Below are 20,272 nucleotides of genomic sequence, written 5' to 3' on the forward strand. Positions count from 1 at the left end.
ACCACAGTAGACTTCACTCACCTACATCCCCCACCTGATCTATGAGTTTATGACCCTGAACAAAAAAGAGGAGAAACCACCCTAAGACCAGAAGAGCATTCTCCTAGGCTGATAGGAAAGGAGAACTGAGAAGGTTTGGGGATCCCTGGGTAGAGAATTAGATCTGAAGGGGCCAAAAGGACAGCTGTAAGCAGTGATGGGCTGGTAAATGTTTAATAACTGCTCTCCAGGGAAAAAATGTGTGTGTGTGTGTGTATGTGTGTGTGTGTGTGTGTGTGTGTGTGTGTAAATTTTACTGGAATAAAGGATGTGTTTGTTGCACAAAATTGACAATTTGGGCTTCCCTGGTGGCACAGTGCCTGGGAGTCCGCCTGCCGATGCAGGGGACGTGGGTTTGTGCCCCAGTCCGGGAAGATCCCACATGCCGCGGAGCGGCTGGGCCCGTGAGCCATGGCCACTGAGCCTGCGCGTCCAGAGCCTGTGCTCCACGACAGGAGAGGCCACAACAGTGAGAGGCCCGCGTACCGCAAAAAAAAAAAAAAAAAAATTGAAAATTTACAAATAATAATACTTTATTGTAAATACTCTTTATTGTAAATGCCATCTAGCCAATTAATTCTCACAGAAATGTTTTTGTTGATTTTTCTGCCAACCTCTTGATTCCAAAGCCAACTGTCACTGCAATTTAGCCACGATTTAACAAAATTAGACCACGAAGAAATGCTTGACAACAATATGACTCAGCAAAGAAGTTGCTGACGTCACTGACGCATGAATGCAGTTCTGACATGAATGCTAGTTGAAATGTTTGTTCCTGTTAATGAATAAGACAAAAGTAAAACAACAAAGACTTGTGTCCAAACTCCTTCACCAGTGACATGAGTCACCTGTTGGCTGCACTGGATAATAATCCCCTCCATTTTTTGTGCCGTTCACAAACGTATCAACTACAGGCAGAACACACTGTTAAGTTTAATTTACATCATTAACATTGTATCCATCACATTCTTAAGACTGGACAATCAACAAAACGACAAATCAAGCCCTGATCTGTGGTGTTCCCCAGTCCCTGCGGTGCAAATGCACTCCCCGTGGGTCACTGAAGGCAGACCCGGCAAGGGATGGGCAGTGCCCTTACCCCACGTTCCTCATGCGAGGCAATAGGTGTAAATTACCTTAAGAGCACAGATGAGAGCAAAATGGAGTAAAATAAGGAAGTGATGAGTTTTTAGTATGTATTACCTCGGTTTTAATATAATTTATTTAAGTATACATTTAAATAATTTAATTTTTTAGCAGCTGTGTTTAACAGCGAGCTTGCAAAACTCCTGAAAATTTAACAATCAGCTATCACAAGCCAGCACAAGCCGGCTCCAACACACCACTGGATCTAAGGGAAGTAGCTAGAAATGAGAGACAAGGACTCAGGGGAGGCCAGAGTCCTGTGGGAGAGGAGCTACTTGCTCAGTCTCCGTCTGACTCACCCCTTGGCGGGGGTGGAGGGGGCGGCCCTTGACAACATCCCAAAGGTGGGGACCTGGGTATTGAGGGTGAGCAGAAATCCCGTCCATCCTGACCAGCTGAATGGGACCAAATGAAGACCCTCCTGATGGGAGACAGAGGTTAAATACACCCCTGGGGGCATAGTCATACCCATTCTGTAGATGTGGAAACTGAGGCTTCAGGGAGTTGTTACTTATCCAGGGTCACTAGCTGCCGAGAGGTGGAGGCCACACCGACAGCCAGGTTTGTTAGCTTCCGACCCACCTCCTTTCTGCAGAGTCCGCCAGCGCCATCCTGGAAACAGCTCCTGGAGCTCGTGACCTGCACTAGGACGGTCCTCGGATTTTAGTGCACACAACTCTGGAATTCTGTTCACCATTCCCCTAATTAAAACCTATGTCCCTGAAAGAGATGACTAGCAACTTGAGAGCAGGACCCATGCTGAATATCTGTGGTATTGCCGGCACTTAGAATTCCAGCTCATTGGCATCAGAAGAGATCTTAAGAACCCCCTGGGTCAGAGCTCCCATTGCACATACAGGGAAAGCTGAGATCCCCAGTCCGACAGCAAGAACACCAGCAGCCTCAGGCCTTGAACTCAGGACTAGAGCTCCGACCAACCATCTGAGTTGCTGGTGAATGACAAATATTCCAGGTAAGAGAATCAGAGGGGTTGAACAAAACGAGATCTGAGAGCCAAAAAGCCGGCTTCCGCCTCCCCAGAAAGTCCCAACCAGATGGAAAAAGAGAGCAGAGAATATGGTATCCTCAGCTGGGTTTAGGGGTGATTCCAGGAGAGACTTCCTGCCAGGGTGGTACCCTCGAGATCCTTTGAGAAAGCCCATAGAGCAACGAAGTCTCCATAAGATGTTCTCATCATAAGTTCATTACTGCAGAGATGCGCAGAGTCAGTGGGGAAACTGAGGCAGGAAGGCAGAGCCTCAGGAACCCTCAGAGCCTGAGACTCCGCCTGAAGACTTCTGAGTTCTCAGATTTTCATCCCTTTTGCCCCAGCAAAACAGACCTCTTCCGGAGCAGGGGTGCCTCTTGAAGGACCAGCTAGGACTTATGCTCTGGCACCCAGGCAAGCAGGAAGCTGAAGGCTGTCTGCTAAAGCCATGGTCCCAGCATTTTCCAGATGGACTCCTCAGCAGGCCGCAGAGACCTCAATTCGGCTGTACTGGATGCCAGCCGGGCTCTGCCTGTGGCCAAAGCTCAGGGCGAACCTGGAGAGCAGAGAGTAAGTGGCGTCAGAGGGTGACGGGGCCTGGTGGCCTTCCCCGGGGGGTGATGGGAGTGGACCATACCTGGGATCCCCATCCCATCCCCACCCCACTCCTACCTGACCCTCCCTGCTTCCTGCCTTAATGCGCATTTCCATCTTCTGGACCACCCAGCCGCTCCCCACCCCAACCTTCTTCCTGTGTCCACCCACGCCTCCTACAGCCGGTTCTCCTAATCACAGGACTGACCTTTCTAAGCACGAAGACCAACTCCTGTCACTCCTGCTGAGAAGTGACGTCACTCTCAGCCTCATGTCCAAGCCCCTCTCTGCAGCTGGCCTCTCCCGTGTCACCGCCCTCCAGTCCCATCTTCCCATTCCACCCCGGCCACATGGGTCTCCTTCTTGCTCTTCAAAACCCCCAGCTTGTTCCCACCTCGGGGCCTTTGCTCTGGCTGTTCCCTCTGCCTAGGACACTCTCTTCCAGCTCTTGGAAAAGATGGCTTTTTCTCATTATTCAGGTCTCAGCTCAATTGCCACCTCTTCGCAGAGGCCTTCGTTGAGCATCCTTTCATTCATTCACTAGAGCTAGAGTCACTGCTGGCCTGTCATGGGCCAAGCACTGTTCTAGGCCCTGGGAATAGACCAGTGAACACAACAGGTACACAAAAATGTCCTTCAATGTCATGAAGAGCTCATGATCAACTTGCGTCATTAATGTACCCATGGTACACTTGGACCCTAGCTGAAGAGATGGAAAGCTCCACACTGCCGCCAAATCCACTGTTCGCCCTCTGACAGTTAACCTGCCTTATTTTCCTCATGATATAAACCCCACTCTCATTTATCTTATTCCTGCATTTGGGTGTTCTGTAATCCATCTCTCCCCTTTGCATTAAAATGTAACTTCCTCCTCATTCCAGAGACACGGTGTCTCTTGGTCACAGGTCTGTCCCGTGAGCCTAGTACAGTGCCTGGCTCCTAGCTGGCACTTGGAAAATATTTGCTGAAAGTGAATGAACGGATTCCTGAGAAATTGGGATAAAAGATTTTTGAAAGCTCTTTTGGTGATCATATCACCCTGGGAACGGAAAGGTCTCTTCTGAACCCAAGTACCCTGATGTGAAAGGGAAAGGAACATGCTTATGGCACTCAGTGGCCACTGATGGCAAGGGCGTCTGAGCCCCTCGGTTGCTAATGCCTCTCTAAAGGAGCAGAGGAAATAGACCGTTAAGCTGCAGGTCCCCATTTCCAACAAGCACATCTGCGGCATGACGACACGATTAGAAGTAAACCCCACAGCAGCGGGTGGTCGCTCCATCCAGCCTCCATCCTCTCGTCTCCTTGGGGCTCTAGGTCTCCTCTGTTGCATGTGATCTTCGTAGGACTGTCAATAGAGGCGGCTTGCCCTATCCTGGCCAATTTGGGGGTTAGGGGGGTGGGCACATAAACCAGGCTTAGCCAATCAGACTTTCTCCTGGGCATAATCACAGGGATTAGGGAGCAACACAGCACTGAGAACAGTTGGTGCTGGAAGGAGGGTCCCATTAGTGCTTGCTTGCAAGATCTCTGGAGCTTCCCGTGTCCCCATGCTCCCCACGGGTGAGTTTCTTTCTCTCTCTGTGGCCTGTGATATCAGGGGCCCCCTGAACGGTAAGGACTGATGACTCACCCAGCCAAAGTTGGCTCCGGACCCAGCCAAAGCCCCTAACTTCCTGTCTTTTCCTGAGGCTGGAGAAGATCCAGCCTGCTTTCCCCAAGGTCTGGCCCAGACTCCTGAGTCCCCAGGTCCAGCTCAGCGTTCCCCTGAGCTGCAATTCCCTCCTGCCTCACCCTAAAGCTGGCTTCTGCCTGCCTTTCTGCCTCCTTAGCTTCTTATTCCAGAGGAGGGGTCTGGAATCTTCTCCCAAGAAAGCCGGTATAGCAGAGATTCCAGGTGGCTCCTAGTATCTGTCCCTCCTTTATGTCTAGTAACAGCACCCTCGATGTTTAGGTGAGCACATGGCACCCAGATTAAAGACCATGTTTTTCAGCCGCCCCTGCAGGTGGATGTGGCCAAGTTCCATCCAAAGGGCTGTAGGTGGAAGTGACGTGTGGATCTTTTAGGTTGTGTGTCCTTCTCTTCCCCTTCCCGCTTTCAGGGAGGTGGTTGCTCCCACGGGCCATGCGGAAAAGTTTATACTGAAGAGAAGGCAGAGCAACAAGAGAGAAGGAGCCTGGGACCCTGGATGACCCCTTGAAGCACAGCTTCAACGCCAGCCCCGGACCCCCTATATTCAGCCTATTCCAAGCAGCCAAATCTGTCTCCTAACTAATATGGCTGGACTGCTGAGGGCCCCGCAGGTGTCATGCAACAAACTGGGAGTGTGCGACTGGCAGAGAACACTCTGGGCGGGGGTGGACCAGGTTTGAAGTTTTACATGGACTCGTTCTGCATCCCTTTGGGGGCCAGGTTGGGGCTTGGCAGGAAGCTGCAGGGAGGCAAGTTCCAACTCACCATTAGAATGATTTACCGTTTTAATTTGTTAGGGCCTCCCAGGAATAGAACGGGCAGTCAGACGCTGGTGACTCCCTTTACGACAACAGGCAACCTGGGGCACTTGCCAAGGATGCTTAGGACTATGGTGGTTTCAGGTCCCTTCTGACACCCCCCCCCCCCAGTACTCTTTATTTCAACAGCCCGAGGTCCCTGATGCTAAGGTTTTGAACCCCTGTCTAGGACCTACAGACCTTATGTGATCTAGCTCCTACCCACTTGGCCAATCTGATCTTCTCTCCTCCTCCCCTCCCTCCTTGCTCTCTCTGATCCAGCTACCCTGGCTTCCTTGTTGTTCCTTGCATATGCCAGATACACTCCCAACCTCAGGGTCTTTGCACCTGCTGCTCCCTCTACCTGGAAGCCTCGCCCTGCCTCATCTTTACGTGGCTGCCTCCTTCTCATTCATTTAAATGGTACCTACTCAGGGCGTCCCTCTCTGACACCCACTCCGATTTAGCCACAACCCTGTGCCCCTCTGTCTCCCTCTCCACCAGCCAGACCCTCTCAATATATTTTGCTCAGTTTCCTTTTCTTCCAGCTACTCATCACTAACTGAAATGCTTTTGTTTCTGCATTCACTGGCTTATTTATTTTCTGTTCCCCTCCCCTACTAGAATGGAAGTTCCGTGAGGACAAGGACCTTCTCCATCTTATTTTCAGACACACTTCCTACGCCCCGAACACTGTGTGGCATATTAACACCCACTGAATGAGTAGATTGTGCTCAGAGTTCTTCGTGTGTGATTCAAAAGGCCATGATTATAATTTTTTGTTTCTCTGAGCTTCCATGACTCTAAGATTCTGTGGTTTTAGGATCTAACTATTCTAACCTCCTATGAGTCCATAACGGCATGATTTTTAAATTCCTATGAGCTGAGCTCAAAGTCAAATAAAACTCTGCTGTAGGAAGACACAAAACAACTCAGGGAAAAGAGTTCATGTTTGAAGACAGGACAAAACTCACTGTATCCAGGCAGTAAGAACACCAGGAAGAGAAGAAAAACACTCTTTTGCAAAGGGAAAGTGTAATGGCTAAAATCCTGAAGCAAAGTGCTCAGGGTCTGATGCCACTTTTCCCCCCAGGCTAGCCCTGGCCCCCTTACCGTCTCTTCTGGAATTGCTGGTCTATCTCTGTCAACGACTGGCCTTTTGTTTCAGGGACAAATAAATAGATGAAGCCCAGGCCGAAGACAGCAGTCAGCCCGTAGAGCAGGAAGGTCCAGGACAAGCCAATGGCACCTGGGAAAAACGGGGTGGGAGTGTGGGCAGGGCACAGCCTGGGCCAACTACTCCAACACTGAAAATCAGTTCACCCAAAGCAGATCCTCTAGATGGTAGATTTGCAGTATGCCTAACACGCTGTGAGATAAAAGTATCTTAAAGCAGGAGTAGGACTGGTTGTCCCAGAGGCAGGCAAAGGGCCGGGGCCCAAATCCACCAACATCTTGGCCATACACTAACCAGAGGTGCACACTTGGCCCCTGAAAATGTGCATGGAGGGAAAATGACATCCACCTCAGCAGCACAACAGCTGCGGGGGCAGCCTTGGCAAAGCTCAGCTCCGAAAAACCATCCTCAGGAACTCCATGAATCGGTTTTTCAATGAATCAAGCATTTGGCCAATTTGGCGTGTGACTGGTTTGCGAGAGAAGGCAGAAGCCTCAGCCCCACCCAGAAGGCTGTGGAGGCGGAAGCACTAATGACGTTTCAGACACCATTCTCACCTCCAACAGCCAGGGCCACACCGCCTCCGAGCAGCCACCCTTCACCAGCTTGACCTCCACTTAATCCTTATTCCAGCAGGGAGAGTGCTGGGCTGGGAGGAGGAAGACTGGGTTCTAGTCTTCTAACTAACTGCCTGGCTAGACTTGGGAAGGACGTATTTCCCAGTCTGTGAGATGGGGATGATAGGGATATGATACAGTTCTAATAAGCCCTCCCTCCCTCCCTCCCTCCTCCCCTCTCTCCCTCCCTCCCTCCCTCCTCCCCTCTCTCCCTCCCTCCCTCCCTCCCTCCCTCTCTCCCTCCCTCCCTCCCTCTTTCCCTCCCTTCCTTCCTTCCCTCCTTCCTCTCTCTTTCTCACTCATTCATGCCACATAAAGGGGATGCTTGAAGACTGAGGCACCAGGGAGAAGCTTGGATTCCCAGAGACTGTGTATGGGAGACAGGCATGGTGGGTGGGTTCTTCTGCCAGTATTTCTCACAGTCCCCCAGGGCTCCTCCTTTGAAGAGGAAACACTTGGGTGCAGGAAATGGGAAAACAACTAAACCCTAAGAACTGTGCCTTGGGGCCCTGCAGGGAAGGAGCCCCGCCCACCTTGGCCTCGATGACCCCTGGCGTTGGGTCAGGAGCCTCCTCAGCATCTCAGAGACCCTTCCCTGGTGCTCTGGGGTTTTCTGTGACTTATACCTGGACGATATGGAGGCCCAGGCTCTGTCTGGAGGCAGTTGTTTCTGGATCTCAAAGGAACCGGGCCAAGGGATTAGGTCAGAGGACTCACCAATGAGGTCGAGGAAGGAGAGGCTGATGAAGAGGTTGGCGGCCCAGTTGAAGCTGTTGCAGAAGGCAAAGGCTCGCCCTCGGATCTCCACGGGGTAAACCTCGCTGAGGACAAGCCAGGTCACTAGGACAGGAGAGCAGGGAGGACTCTTAGGCTGCAGCTGGGTCTGCCCAGAAAACTGAGGGGTTTCCCGGGACATCAGACTTTCAGTGTCCTGGGCAAACCGGGATGGTTGGTCACCCTATTCATTAAATTCCTTTCCAGCTAAAACCCTTCCGAGTGAGCTATCCAGGGGCACATTCTGGTTTTATGAGGCCTGAAGCTTAGGGGCCTTTATTTGGGGCCTTTATAAGAAAGAAAATATTACAAACATAACTTAGGCCTCTGCCCTCGGAAGAAGTACCTTCAGAGAAGCAAGGAGCCCTGAAATCTGAGTTCATTGTTCTCATGGTCAAGCCACCTCTAGTCCCTCTGAGACCCTGATGGATTCGGTCCCCAGCCTTCCCGCTAGGAGAGGTAGAAGGCTCCAGAGTTACCTGCAAGAGAACTTCCACTTACCTGGTCCAAAGCTAAAGGAGAAGGCGCTCACAAACAGCATCATGCAGACCAGTGCGGTCCAGTGCAGCAGGGCATGCTCAGGGGCAGGAGAAGGGCGTGCAGCGGGCATGATGCTTAAGGCTGGCAGAGGAAGGGCAGTGGGGTCCCCAGCTCCCGGATGAGGCTTGGTTTTCTCAGAGGTTGACAAGACTGGCCACCCTGGGCTCTGGTCGGTCATTGGCCGCAGAGGCGGAGCCAAGCCACTGGGCAGGCCAGAGTCTCCGGGGAAGCCTGACAGCCGAGTGGCATTGGGCACGGCCAGGCAGCTCGGGCCTGAGTCCATGGGCACAGCAAAGCTGACAAGGCCTATGCCGCTGACCGACAGGGCCATGAGCGCACAGCCAGCGATTAACAGGGCCCTGCGGCCCACTCGGTCCACCAGCCCCATGGCGGTCAGGGTGGCTGCCACCTTCACGGCGCCAAGCCCCACGGAGGCCAGCACAGCCGAGGAGGCCCCACGGAAGCCGACTGAATGGAAGATGGTGGAGGCGTAGCACAGCACGTTGGGCTGCCCTGTTAGCTGCTGGCAAAGCACCAGCCCCAGCCCCACCATGGTCCGGCCTCTCATGTTATCCCTGGTCCTGAAGAGGTCCAGGAAGGAGTATCTTGGCCTCCCCAGGCCCAGCTTCGTGGCCTCGCCTCCCTGGAGGGGGATGAGGTCCCTGTGGGCTGCAGCATCAACTGTACCAGGGGGGAGGAGGAGGAGGCTGAGGGACTGCAGGAGAGCAGGCGCAGTGGCCCAGCCGAACATATGCCTCCAGCCCCAGAGGGCACCGGCCAGCGCGTAGTTGAGCGCATAGGAGAGCAGGATGCCCACGGTGATGCCTGCCTCGTAGAGGGACACCAGCACTCCCCGCTGCCGTGGCCCAACCAGCTCTGACATGTAGATACAGCAGGCCATGGAGGAGAGGGAGATGGCAAAGCCAGCCACTGAGCGGCCCAGGACCAGCCAGGCCAGGGAGCTGGCCAGGCTCAGGCTCAGGCTGCCTGCCAACAGCACCAAGTTGCTCCCGAGGATGGCTTGCTTCCTGCCATAGCGGTCGATGAGGAAGCCCCCTACCAGGGAGGCCAGGAGAGCCCCCAGGAGCAGACTGCCCACCAGGAGCTCCTGTTCCGAGCAGCTTAGCCCAAAGTCAAGCTGAAGTGGCAGTAGGGCACCCGATATGACTGCCAGTTCATAGCCAAAGGTCAGGCCGCCCAGCAAAGACACAGAGGCACACAGTGCCAGGAAGAGTGAGGGTTGGCCTGGAAAACAAAAGTAACAGGGACAGAGTCCAGAATGTTTCCTGCCAGAGCATCCACCCAACCTCCTCTCCCTCTGTCCACCCGTCCATCTCTCCATCTATTCGCTCATCCATTCGTGCATCCTTCTACTACATCCATCCATCTATTCATTTATTCATCCATCCATTCAACCACTTCTTGCTTTGTCCGTCCATCCTTCCAACTATCTAATCCATCCATTCACCCATTTATCCACATACCCACGCATGCATGCATCCACCCATGCGTTCACTTCTTCCTTCATTCCATCCATCTCTCCATCCATCCATCCATTCATCCACTTCTTCCTTCATCCATTTCTCCCTCCATCCTTCCTTCTGTCCATCTACTTCACCCATTCATCCATCCATCCATCCATCTACCCATCCACTTCTTTCTTCATCCATCCACTCCATTCATTCACCCATCTATTTACTAATCAATCTATCCACCCAGCCCTTCATCATTCACTCCTCCATCCATCTATCTACTCCATCCACCACATTTTCATCCATTCATTGGCCCATTTATCTTCCCCTTAATTCACCCAAACATCCATCCATTTTTTGATCCATCTATCCACCCATCTTTGTATTCCATCCCTTATTTACCCAGACACACACCCATACATTCATGCATCCGTCCAATCATTCCAAAATTTATCTGGCATCTACAACACACCAGGCAGTGTTCTTGGGGCTGGCAATACAATGGTGTTTTCAAAGATCTGACATTCTAGTAGAAAAAGGCAAATGATAAATGAATTAATATATAATATAATTTCAGGTGGTGATGGGTGTCGTTTAAAAAAAAAAAAGGCAGAGAAGGGAATTCCCTGGCAGTCCAGTGTTTAAGATTCCACGCTCCCATTGCAAGGGGCCCGGGTTCGATCCCTGGTCAGGGAACTAGATCTCCCATACATGCCGCAACTAAGAGTTCGCCTGCCACAGCTGAGGAGCCCCTGAGCTGCAACTAAGGAGCCCACATGCTACAACTGAGGAGGCGGTGAGCTGCAACTAAAGAGCCCTGGAGCCGCAACTAAGGAGCCCACCTGCTGCAACTAAGGAGCCTGTGTGCTACAACTAAGACCCGTGCAACCAAATAAATAAATATTAAAAAAATAAAACTACTTTCTGTGTATTCTTGGATTAAGTAAATGAAGAAATATATTATGAATGATGGAAGCCACGTTTAAAAAAAGTAAAATAAAATGTGGCCAATGTGATTAAGGAACTGTGTTTTTAATTTATATTTAATTTTAATTAAGTGTGAAAATAGCCACATGTGGCCAGCAGCTACCATATGGGCAGAGCAGTTAAACGGGTTGCTCTTAATTTTTAATTCACATACATAAACAAATATTTCTGGAAGCGTCAGGAGTAATCCAGATGTATCTGTCTCACCCATCCCCCCCTGGACCTGACAAGAACATTCATAACATTATAGCCAGATTTATGCAGTGTTTGATCTGGACCAGGCACTGCTTTGAGCACTTTTAGTGTAATAGCTCATTTAATTCTCACCACAACTTTATGAGGTGGGCTTTTGTATTATTTATGAATGAGTAAACTGATCATCAGAGACTTGCCTAAGGTCAAGAGTAGTGAGTAGCTGTGTCTAGATTCAAAGCCAGGTGGTCTGGCTCCACAATCCCTGCCCCTAACCGCTCCATTATTATACCTTGGCATAATAAGATTTCCCCCTGTTCTCTTACTTCTGCCTCGCTCCATCTGTGTTAGGCAATTTTTGTGCTGGGGGGAGGAGTTTCACGGGTAGAGGAATCACTCCCCACTTTCTGCTCACCTTTCTCCCCATCACCTCTGCCCCCCAGGGAATAGCCTCCTACCATTCCCTGGCTGGCCTTGCCCTTCCTCTTCATGACCATCAGTAAATACTCTGGGGAGATTATGCTGCCCAGGTCCTGCCCCTTCTTCACCTCCCTCTGCCCCACCTCCCTCGGTTTCTGGAGTTTACTGCCAGAAGGGAAGGTTCTTCCAGGCCATATGAGGCAATCGAGTGAAAACACAGAATTTTCCTGCCATTTCCTGGGCTCTTCTTGAGGTGAACGGGAACCCAGCCAAAGGGCTCACAGGCAAAGCTGACTGTCCACGGGTTCTGCTGGAAAATGCAGCAGGACAGGTTCAGGTCACAGTGGTAAGAGCAGGACAGCAAAAATAAAAGTGAGATCAAACTGTAATAATAACAAGTGTCATTGATGGAGTATTTCCTCCCCGCCAAGACTTTAGGTGCCTTCTCTCAATTTATCTTCGTAACAACTCTAGGTGGTACTGCTACAATTATCCCCATTTGACAGATGGGAAAACGAAGGCTCAGGGTGTTCTCACAGCTGGGAAGCAACAGGATCAGAACTCAGACGCTGACCCATCTGATTCCCAAACCCATGCACTTAAGAGCTTTGCTGGATTGACTTCAAGCAAGAAGGGCCGATCAGAGATAGGTGGGGTGTGAGAGAGAGCAGGGGCGTAGGGGGCAGATGTGGAGGGGAAATAAAGTTCTCAGGAAAATCCCAAGTCACAAAGCATGGTGAAGTGCTACTGACCCATGGAGCTGTGAAGGACAGCCTCAGATGAGTCAGGGCCGCTAGAAAGATGGGGGAAGAGGATTCTCTTCCTTAAGCTTTCCAAGACTCCCACCACGTGCTCCATTAAGTCCTAACTCCTTAGCATGACCTCCCAGGCCCTTCACGAGCTGGTGGCCCCAGCCCAACTCCTTGGTCACCTCTCCTCCCCACCCCTGTCCCCACCTCTCCAACACACCCTGCAAACACTGGTTCCCGGCACACACCATAGATTTTCATGCCGCTCTGCCTCCGCATGTGCCTCCTCTCCCTCTCCTGCTCCACCCGTGTTTCCCAAATGCCCACTCATCCTCATCCCGGGGGGCCTCTGATAATACACGTCTGTTATTTGGCATGAGTCTCGCCGGCTCTGTGGGGAGCTGCCCTTCCCTGTCCCGTCTTCACCTCTGCCCCCGGATCTGGGGTAGAGATGACCTCCCTACTCCACCCCCACCATCCAGCTCCAGAGGTGTGTCCATGACCCAGATCTGATCAGCCAGCAGGTTCCCCGGCCTTGGACAGTGGTGAACGTCACGTGGCTGAACCTGAGCCAGTGAGAGCCAGTCCAGTCCAGGGTGTTTGCTTACTTGGGGTACTGAGCTGGTAGTTTACCTGCCTAGAGCAGGTGGGGGCCATCTCCCCTTGGGAGGGATTCCTGACAACCCTGCCTGAGCCCCTAGATCCAACCATGCCTGAAGCTGTGGACTTTTCAGTGACCAATAAATAACACCCCACCTTTTTTTTTTTTTTTTTTGGTTAAGCTACTTTGAGGGAATCTCTAATTCCTGTACGTCTTCCTCAACTTTCCAAGTCATATTTTTCACTTCCAACCAACTCTGCTCTCTCCTGCATTTGCTCACACCAAGTAATTGAATAAGTGATGTTTACCTTATTGAACTGAGCAGGATGGGGACGGAGACTTACTGTCTCTGTGCCTCCAGGGCTCCAGCCCCACCCTGACACCCAAGATGGGCTCAATAAAGCTTCTACTGAGTGAACAAATGACTGAGTCAGGGTCCAGGGCGGTATCTCCACGTCCCATTCCAGGACTGTGTCAGATACATTTGAACTTAATCTACTGCTCTAGAGCAGCTGGAGGAATCCTACGATAGTCCAAGTCAGACCACATCATTCTGCTCAGAGCCCTCCAAGGCTCCCACTTCACTCTGAAAAAAAGCCAATGTCCTGAGAGTGGCCTTCAAGGCCCTGTAGGACCCGCCTCCCTTCACTGGGCTCCAGCCACACCAGCCTCCTTCCCGTTCCGCCTCACTCCAAGCCTGTCTCATCTCAAGGCTTTTTATCAGGTGTCACCTCTGCTGGGAAAGCCCTTTCCCTCCATCTCAGAGGCCCCAATCCCCCTTCCCTCTGGTCTCTGCTCAAACGTCGCCTTCTTATGAGACCTTCCCCGGCCCTCTACTTAGAAATGCAAACTCCCGTGGCACCCAACACTTCGTATTCCCTTCTCTACTTGTTTTTCTCCGTGGTACTTTTCATCATCTGAAATAACTGTATGTTTTACATGTTTATTGGGCTCCCCAAGCAGAATGTCAGCCCCAAAGGAACAGGAATTGTTTGTTTGTTCTCAGTTGTCTCCTGATGCTGGGGACAGTTCCTGGCATACAGTAGGCACTCAGTAAGTACTGGTTGAGTAAACAGATGACTGAATGAATGAATGAACTCAGGACGCAGGGAATCCAGAGAGAAAGGATCTTGGCTTTTGAGCATCCTGGGGTGGGGGGGCAGTAGGGTCCAGAAGCTGGAAGGGAAGTAAATCCTGGCCTCCAAATTAGAGTGGCCTAGCCTGGATTTCGGAACCACTCTTCCTTTCTATGGGTTGTCTGTCTAAATATAGTATATGAAGCTGTCCCACACTGGAGGAAACCCCTCAGTTCTCTAAGCCTCTCACTGTGGCAGGCAGAGCTGCCCAGGGAGAGAATCAAGGGGCAGGCGAAGCGGAAAGAACCCAGGTTTTGGGTGCCCATATCACCAGCTGCAAGTCCCAGGGCACCCTCAGTTGGTGACACTAGAGCAGCATTTCAACCAGAGTCACAATGTATTGGGTCCCTCCCCCACCAGAGACCTGACATGTCTACCCCTGAAACTCCAGGGAAAGACCAGGTTTGAAACTGAACCGTGCAAATATGCTCACCCAGAAGGCTGGCTTCCAAATGTCCCAGCAACAGGTGATACTTACAGAGCAGCCACTATAGCCAACCTCACATCCTTTTCCAGAAGCCATACCTGTGTCAGCTGCCTTCATTCCTACAGCAACCCTGTAACACAGGCACTGGTGCCATTCCCATTTTACAGACGAGGCAACTGAGTCACAGAGAGGTAAAGATGTTTGTCTATGGTTGTGACAGAGCACAGAGTGACAGAGCAGGCTCTGAACTCGGGCAGTCTGACTCCAGAATCCCAATGTTGGGTGTGATAAAAAAATAAAAGCTCATGTTAACTGACCATTTACCGTGGGCAAGTGGTATATGGAGTAATTAAGTTCATATTCTCATGTCATTCACATGGCTTCCCTGTGATAGGGTGTTTTATGGGGACCGTTTTGTAGATGAGGAAACTGAAGGTCAGAGAGCTTAACTACACTGTCCCAGGTCACGATGCACCTGGGAAGTGGGGGAAGGAGGGCTGGTACCCTGGTCTTTCTGACCCCAAAATCTATACACAGGGCCACTGAGTCCCCGAGCCCTAAACCAATGTCTGCCATGTAGTAGGTGGATGAATATTGACCCTTTGATGCTTCCGAATCCAGAGAGAAAAACAGAAACCTTAGTCCCCTGGAGCAACAAAGAAATTCCCTCCCCGCCTCCCCCCACCCCATCTCCCCTCTACTGAGTATCTGGAGAGTAGAGGTTTTGTCTGTTTTGTGTAGGCCAGCATCCCCGGGCCTAGAACGGTGCCTGGTGGGAAGCGCTCCGCGAGTGGATGAATAAATTTGCTCCCTTCGGACCCTCCACTTCTTCATCTGCAGAATAGGAACAATTTCACTCGCCTGTTGGACGCTGTAAGGCTTAAAGCGGTCAGGAAAGGGTCTGGCCCCGAGTAAGCGCCCAGTATCAAGTAAGGAGCCCTCTCAGGTCACTTTTTTTCTGGGCAGAAAGGAGCATGGAAGGAAGTGGGCCCACGTCCCTTCCCAGCCACCAGCCAAGGCCTGCTGTCCCGGCTGCCACCCGAGTGGGCTGTATCTGGTCGGGGAGCTGCAGCTCAGGGCAAAGAGTGCGCGCGCAGGGATGGGGTCGCCGGCCTTCCCTGCCCGCAGCGCCGATCGCGACTTACCCATGCTGAGCAGGACTCCGAGGCGAGCTGGGGCCTCTGGGGACCCTGGCGCGCATCCCCCGGCCGAGTCCCCGCCTCCGCCGCCAAACTTTCCGGCCCGCCTCCAGCCTCCGTCCCTCCCTCCCCGCCTGCCCGCCGGCAGCGCAGCTGCCACGTCGGCCAGCCCTGGGCCCCTGTGCCTGGAGGCGGGACAGAGGTGCGCCCTGGACGTCCCCAGTCTGGCCCGGCCTGGCTGGGACCCCACCCACCGTCATCCCCACTGTGGGGAGGACCCCACAAGTTGTCTTTCCCTGTCCTCCCCGCGGGAAGGAGACTTCCCAATCACTGTGGTCCTCTAGTCCGGCCTCAGACTAGGCCACTAGTCTGGCCTCTTCAGCCAGCATGTGTACACACACACACTCATGCATCTACACTGACTCACACATACCCACTTCAGCCACTCACTCTCCCACACTCATCTTCCATTCACTGGACACTTAGGTTTGGACACGTCCCACCTGCGCTCAGGCAGGGTCCTAGGCCTGGAGGATGGGCTGGGAGAACCAGACAGACAGTTAATTTTGTTCCTCTGGAATTTACTTTCTGGTGGAGGAAGAAGAAAGAAAAATAACCAAAGGAACCAGAGAAATACCAGCTAGTAGTGACGAAGGCCAAGCAGAGAATTAAGCTAGGATGCTGGGTTAGGCAAGCACAGTGGCTGCTTTCGCTGGGGGTGGGCTTGGGAGGGGATCTCTGGGAAGGCTGCTCTGGGGAGGGGATTTCTGAGCTGAGACCTCAGGCTCCAGACAGAAGGGAGACCAAAGGCAAAGGCCCTGCAGGAAGGAGCTTGGGGAGCATAAAAACAGAAATGAAGTCATAGTGTCTGGAGCACAGGGGTTGACAGGGAGGGTGGAGGGAGATGGGGCCCGAGGCAGTGGTTGGCGAAGCGCAGACCATTTAAGTCCTTGGGAGGCCAGGGTTAGGATGGGATTTTATTCTAACTGACACAGAAATAATTGGGGAGTTCTAGCAGGTTATAGGGAGTAAGGGTAGAAACAGGGGACCACTTGGGAGGCTATTGCAAGGTGAGAGGTGAAGTTGATTTGGACTAAGGTGATAGCAGTGGGGCTGGAGAAAAGTTGGCAGATAGCAGATAGACTTGATAAGGGCTGACAGACTGAGGGAGGAGCAGTCTGGGGTGGGAAAGGAGATGTGAAGTTCTGTTTGGGCTGTGTGATGTTTAAGATGCTCATTAGGCATCCAAGTGGAAATAGATGGGCAGTTCCATATAAGAGCCTGGAGTTCTGGAAAGGAGCCAGGCTGGGGACACGCCCACTAATTCTCACCATCAGGCGAAAGCACAAATGCAGGCTCAGCACTCAGATGGTCAGAGGCTTCTCCGGCCTCTCACTGCATGTTCACACGTAAACATGTGTGTTCACATGTAAACACTTTTGTTCACATGCGTCAGTAGCCACACCCTCACCCAGCAGGAATCGGGTGCCACTGACACAGACAAGCATCTCGGCAAAGAAGACAGCATCGACATGACCTTCCGAGCCAAGGGACCTGTGTACAGTTCTGAAAATAGTAATAGCTGGGACAGTTGGAAAATATGGCTTCAAAATTCTTTGTTCCTTCCCTTGAAATCCGGGTGTGCTTGTAACTGTTTTGGCCGGTAGGTTGCACAGAGTGGCATCGTGTGATTTCTGAGGCTGGGTCACTGTGACACTGGACACAGACCTGGAGCTCTGAGCCTCTGAGAAGTCTGACTACTCTGAGCCTGCCATGCTGTGAAGAAGCCCAAGGCACACAGAGAGGCCACGTGTGGATCCTCCTGTGATGGTCCTAGCCTTTGAGTCTTCCCAGCATGGGCTCCAGAGCCAGCCTTCGATGATTCTGACTCCCAACCCTCAAATCTTTCCAGCTAGGCCCCAGACGTGGTGGAGCAGAGACAAGCCATCCCTGTTGTTCCCAGTCTGGATTTCTGACCCACAGATTCCATGAGTATAATAAAATGGTCGATTTGAATTTGAAGTTTTGGAGTAAATTGTTATGCAGCAACGATAACCAGAAACAACAGTTTAAACTATTGAGGGATAATTGATTTAAGCATCTTATGTGTATTTACAACTGCCTAATGAGTAGGGATTATTAAAATGTACCCCCATTTTATGAGTGAGGCAAAGGGAAGTGAAGTAACTTGCTTGCATAATAAACAAATAAATGAAAGCAATAGGGCTGGGACTTCCCTGGAGGTCCAGTGGTTAAGACTTTGCCTTCCAGTGCAGAGGGTGAGGGTTTGATCCCTGGTCGGGGAGCTAAGATCCCACATGCCTTGTGGCCAAAAACCCAAAACATAAAACAGAAGCAATACAATAACAAATTCAATAAAGACTTGAAAAATGGTCCACATCAAAAATAATCTTAAAAAAAAATCAATAGTGCTTAAGGACACACACTAGCATACATCTGATCCGGAAGTCAAACTTATGGGGAAAACTGGGCTCTTATCCATCACACTCTACTGCCTTTCTGGCATGGAGAAGAGCCCAAGGAGGCCCCTTGGCCATTGCCATGTGACAATTCCTCCTTCATATGAGTATCTGGAATTGTCACCAGGAGACCTGGTACAGAAAAGTCTGGGCTATTCCATTCCTGAGATAACCTATAGAAGGTTATCATATGATGAAAAAGGGCATGAAGTCATTGATCTTTGATTTCTATGGCTTGCATTAAGTCAGGAAGATGTTTGCATGCCTGCTGTCAGGTTCTATCTCTCCTAGAGAATAGAAAATCCCTCTTCACTGGTTGTCCCAAATGAGAAAGGAAATGTTCTAATTGGGTATTTTCGTAGGCATCTTCAAAAATGGCTTCCCTTGAGGGTAGGCAGGACCTAGTGACCCACTTCTAACAAATACAATACAGAAAAAATGATGATTGTTATTCTAGAGATCAGGTTATAAAAGCGATTTCCATCTTGCTCACCCTCTCCTGATCTCTTCTTACTCACTCACTCTGATGAAGCCACCTGTGTGCTGTGAGCTGCCCAGTGGAGAGTCCCACGTGGCAAGAATTGAGGGTGGCCTCCAGGCAATAGCCAGGAAGGAACTAAGGCCCTCATATTAACAGTCTGTGAGGAACTAAATCCTGCCACTAATCAAATAGTCATACAAACAAACAAAAAGGCAAAGCAAAAGAGGAGAGATTCACAGGGGCACCAGGAATTTTCAAGGTTGTTTTTTTCCCTCCTATGAGAAGTCAGGGAGGGCTTCCCTGAGGAAGTGGCATTTGAGCTGAGAATGGAAGGATGCCTAGATGGGTCTAGGCAACAAAGAGAGGGAAGAGCACTTCTGACATGGGAAATAGCAGGTGCAAAGACCCCATGGCAGGAGGGAGCCTGGCAAGAATGAGACTGAGAGAAAGCAAATGTGTGCCCTGGGACTTGCAGAGGGGAGTTTGGTGGGAGATGAGTCTGAAAGAGGGACATAGGGCCGCATGCAGGACCTCATGGATCTTTATCTGAAGCACAACAAGGAGCCACTGAAAGGTTTTAAATAGGTTTCCTACCACAGAAGCCAGAACCAGTCTGACCATAGCAAGCCTGGGACTTGTAAATATGTTTGCACAATGGATTTTCCAAGGAGGGTGTTGGAGGTTGGAAGGAACGAAAAGTGCCCACCAAACTGAGAAGGTTTCTGGAGAATAAAAAACGAGGTAGGCAGCTCCATATAATCAATAGATCAGTTTATTATAGGGTAACTTACAGGGTAGGAACTGGTGGACAGCAATCCACCCAGTGCATTTGCAGCTGCACTCTGAGCCTTCAAGGGGCCATTGGGACAACTTTATAGTTAACCTAGGGTATGGGGGCACATGCTTGGAAACAGGAAGTGTATTCCTAAGTCAAGATTTATGAATGGGTAACTAGTTCTGTAGGTACTAGGAGTACGTCAGCAAAGGTCTTCATCATTGTTTGGAGGCTAACGGAGCATAGAGGCCACCTGGACTTAAAGATCATTAAACAACATCTATTAACTACAAAGCCCTTGATGACAGAGAAAAGATTTACTATGCAGAACAGGTGTAGGTAGGGTCAGTGGAAGGACAGCAGGGACTGTACGGACTCAAGATGGCATCAGTTATGCTAACAGTCATACAGAGGGGTTCAGACAGATTTGGTAACCGTGGAGATGATCATGTGGACACTAACAATTATGATAATGAAACTACAAACCTGGGAAACTGGGCACTATAAATAGAATTGTTTCTGGGTGAGCTTTAAATATGCTGGCTGATGAAAGGTGCTGGAAACCACATTATATCAACACAAAGGGTCTGATGATGGAAAAGGTGACCTACCCTGTGCATGAATGAACGCAGGGACTGTGGAGCTGAGGGTTGGTGTCAGTCGTAGCAACCCTCAGACCCAAGGGCCTTTCTTCAATATTTCAAACAGGGTCTCAGTGATGAGGGAAGGAAAATGCACACGTGAAGTGTATGCAATCCACCAGGTACCCTCATGAGCAATATCTTATTTAATTTTAATAAGCTATTGCTAAAGTAAAACTAATTATCTTCTTTCTGAAGATGATGGATCTGAAACTCAGAGAAATAATGTTTGTTGCTGCATCACACAGTGTGACAGGCACTTGAGGCTGCCTCCACTATGTGTGAGAGTGAACACATATACATTAAAAAAAAAAATCTGGGAAGAAACGTTATACAATAGTTGACGGGGGGTGGGGCGCGGATTGATGACAGGGATAGGGGTTCTTCAATTTTTCTTGTGGACAAAACTG

General features: G+C 50.8%; 1 protein-coding gene across 5 annotated transcripts; it reads right to left on the reverse strand.

Annotated features, from left to right (window-relative positions):
- Positions 1-563: 563 nt before the first annotated feature.
- On the reverse strand, positions 564-15,586 carry SLC2A10 (solute carrier family 2 member 10). 5 transcript variants are annotated; one of them, XM_027078141.1, is made up of 6 exons: positions 14,445-14,978; positions 10,307-10,360; positions 8,324-9,607; positions 7,766-7,888; positions 6,368-6,503; positions 564-2,729 (listed from the first exon to the last, which is right to left on the reverse strand). In XM_027078141.1, exons 1-6 carry the CDS (start codon positions 14,461-14,463, stop codon positions 2,651-2,653), a joined length of 1,695 nt encoding a protein of 564 aa, XP_026933942.1. In that variant the 5' UTR covers positions 14,464-14,978; the 3' UTR covers positions 564-2,650. The 5 variants fall into 5 exon arrangements, with proteins under 5 accessions (XP_026933942.1, XP_026933943.1, XP_026933945.1 ...); XM_027078142.1 differs by having other exon boundaries at positions 10,237-10,360; XM_027078144.1 differs by lacking the exons at positions 10,307-10,360; positions 14,445-14,978 and adding an exon at positions 15,492-15,586.
- Positions 15,587-20,272: the final 4,686 nt, after the last annotated feature.

Source organism: Aethalodelphis obliquidens, unplaced genomic scaffold (assembly GCF_003676395.1).
Source record: "Aethalodelphis obliquidens isolate GAN/ISIS:26980383/991018 unplaced genomic scaffold, ASM367639v1 scaffold42, whole genome shotgun sequence".
Classification (NCBI taxonomy): Eukaryota; Metazoa; Chordata; class Mammalia; order Artiodactyla; family Delphinidae; genus Aethalodelphis; species Aethalodelphis obliquidens.

What these genes read in the sequence shown, in the direction of transcription:
- SLC2A10 (XM_027078140.1), bottom strand. Translation starts at nt 9,704, where the DNA reads ATGGAGAGATGGACGGGTGGACAGAGGGAGAGGAGGTTGGGTGGATGC. An exon ending in CTCCTTTAGCTTTGGACCAG is followed by an intron (nt 7,889 to 8,323) that starts GTAAGTGGAAGT and finishes CTCCTGTCCTAG; the next exon opens with TGACCTGGCTTGTCCTCAGC. An exon ending in CTCCTTCCTCGACCTCATTG is followed by an intron (nt 6,504 to 7,765) that starts GTGAGTCCTCTG and finishes CGTTTTTCCCAG; the next exon opens with GTGCCATTGGCTTGTCCTGG.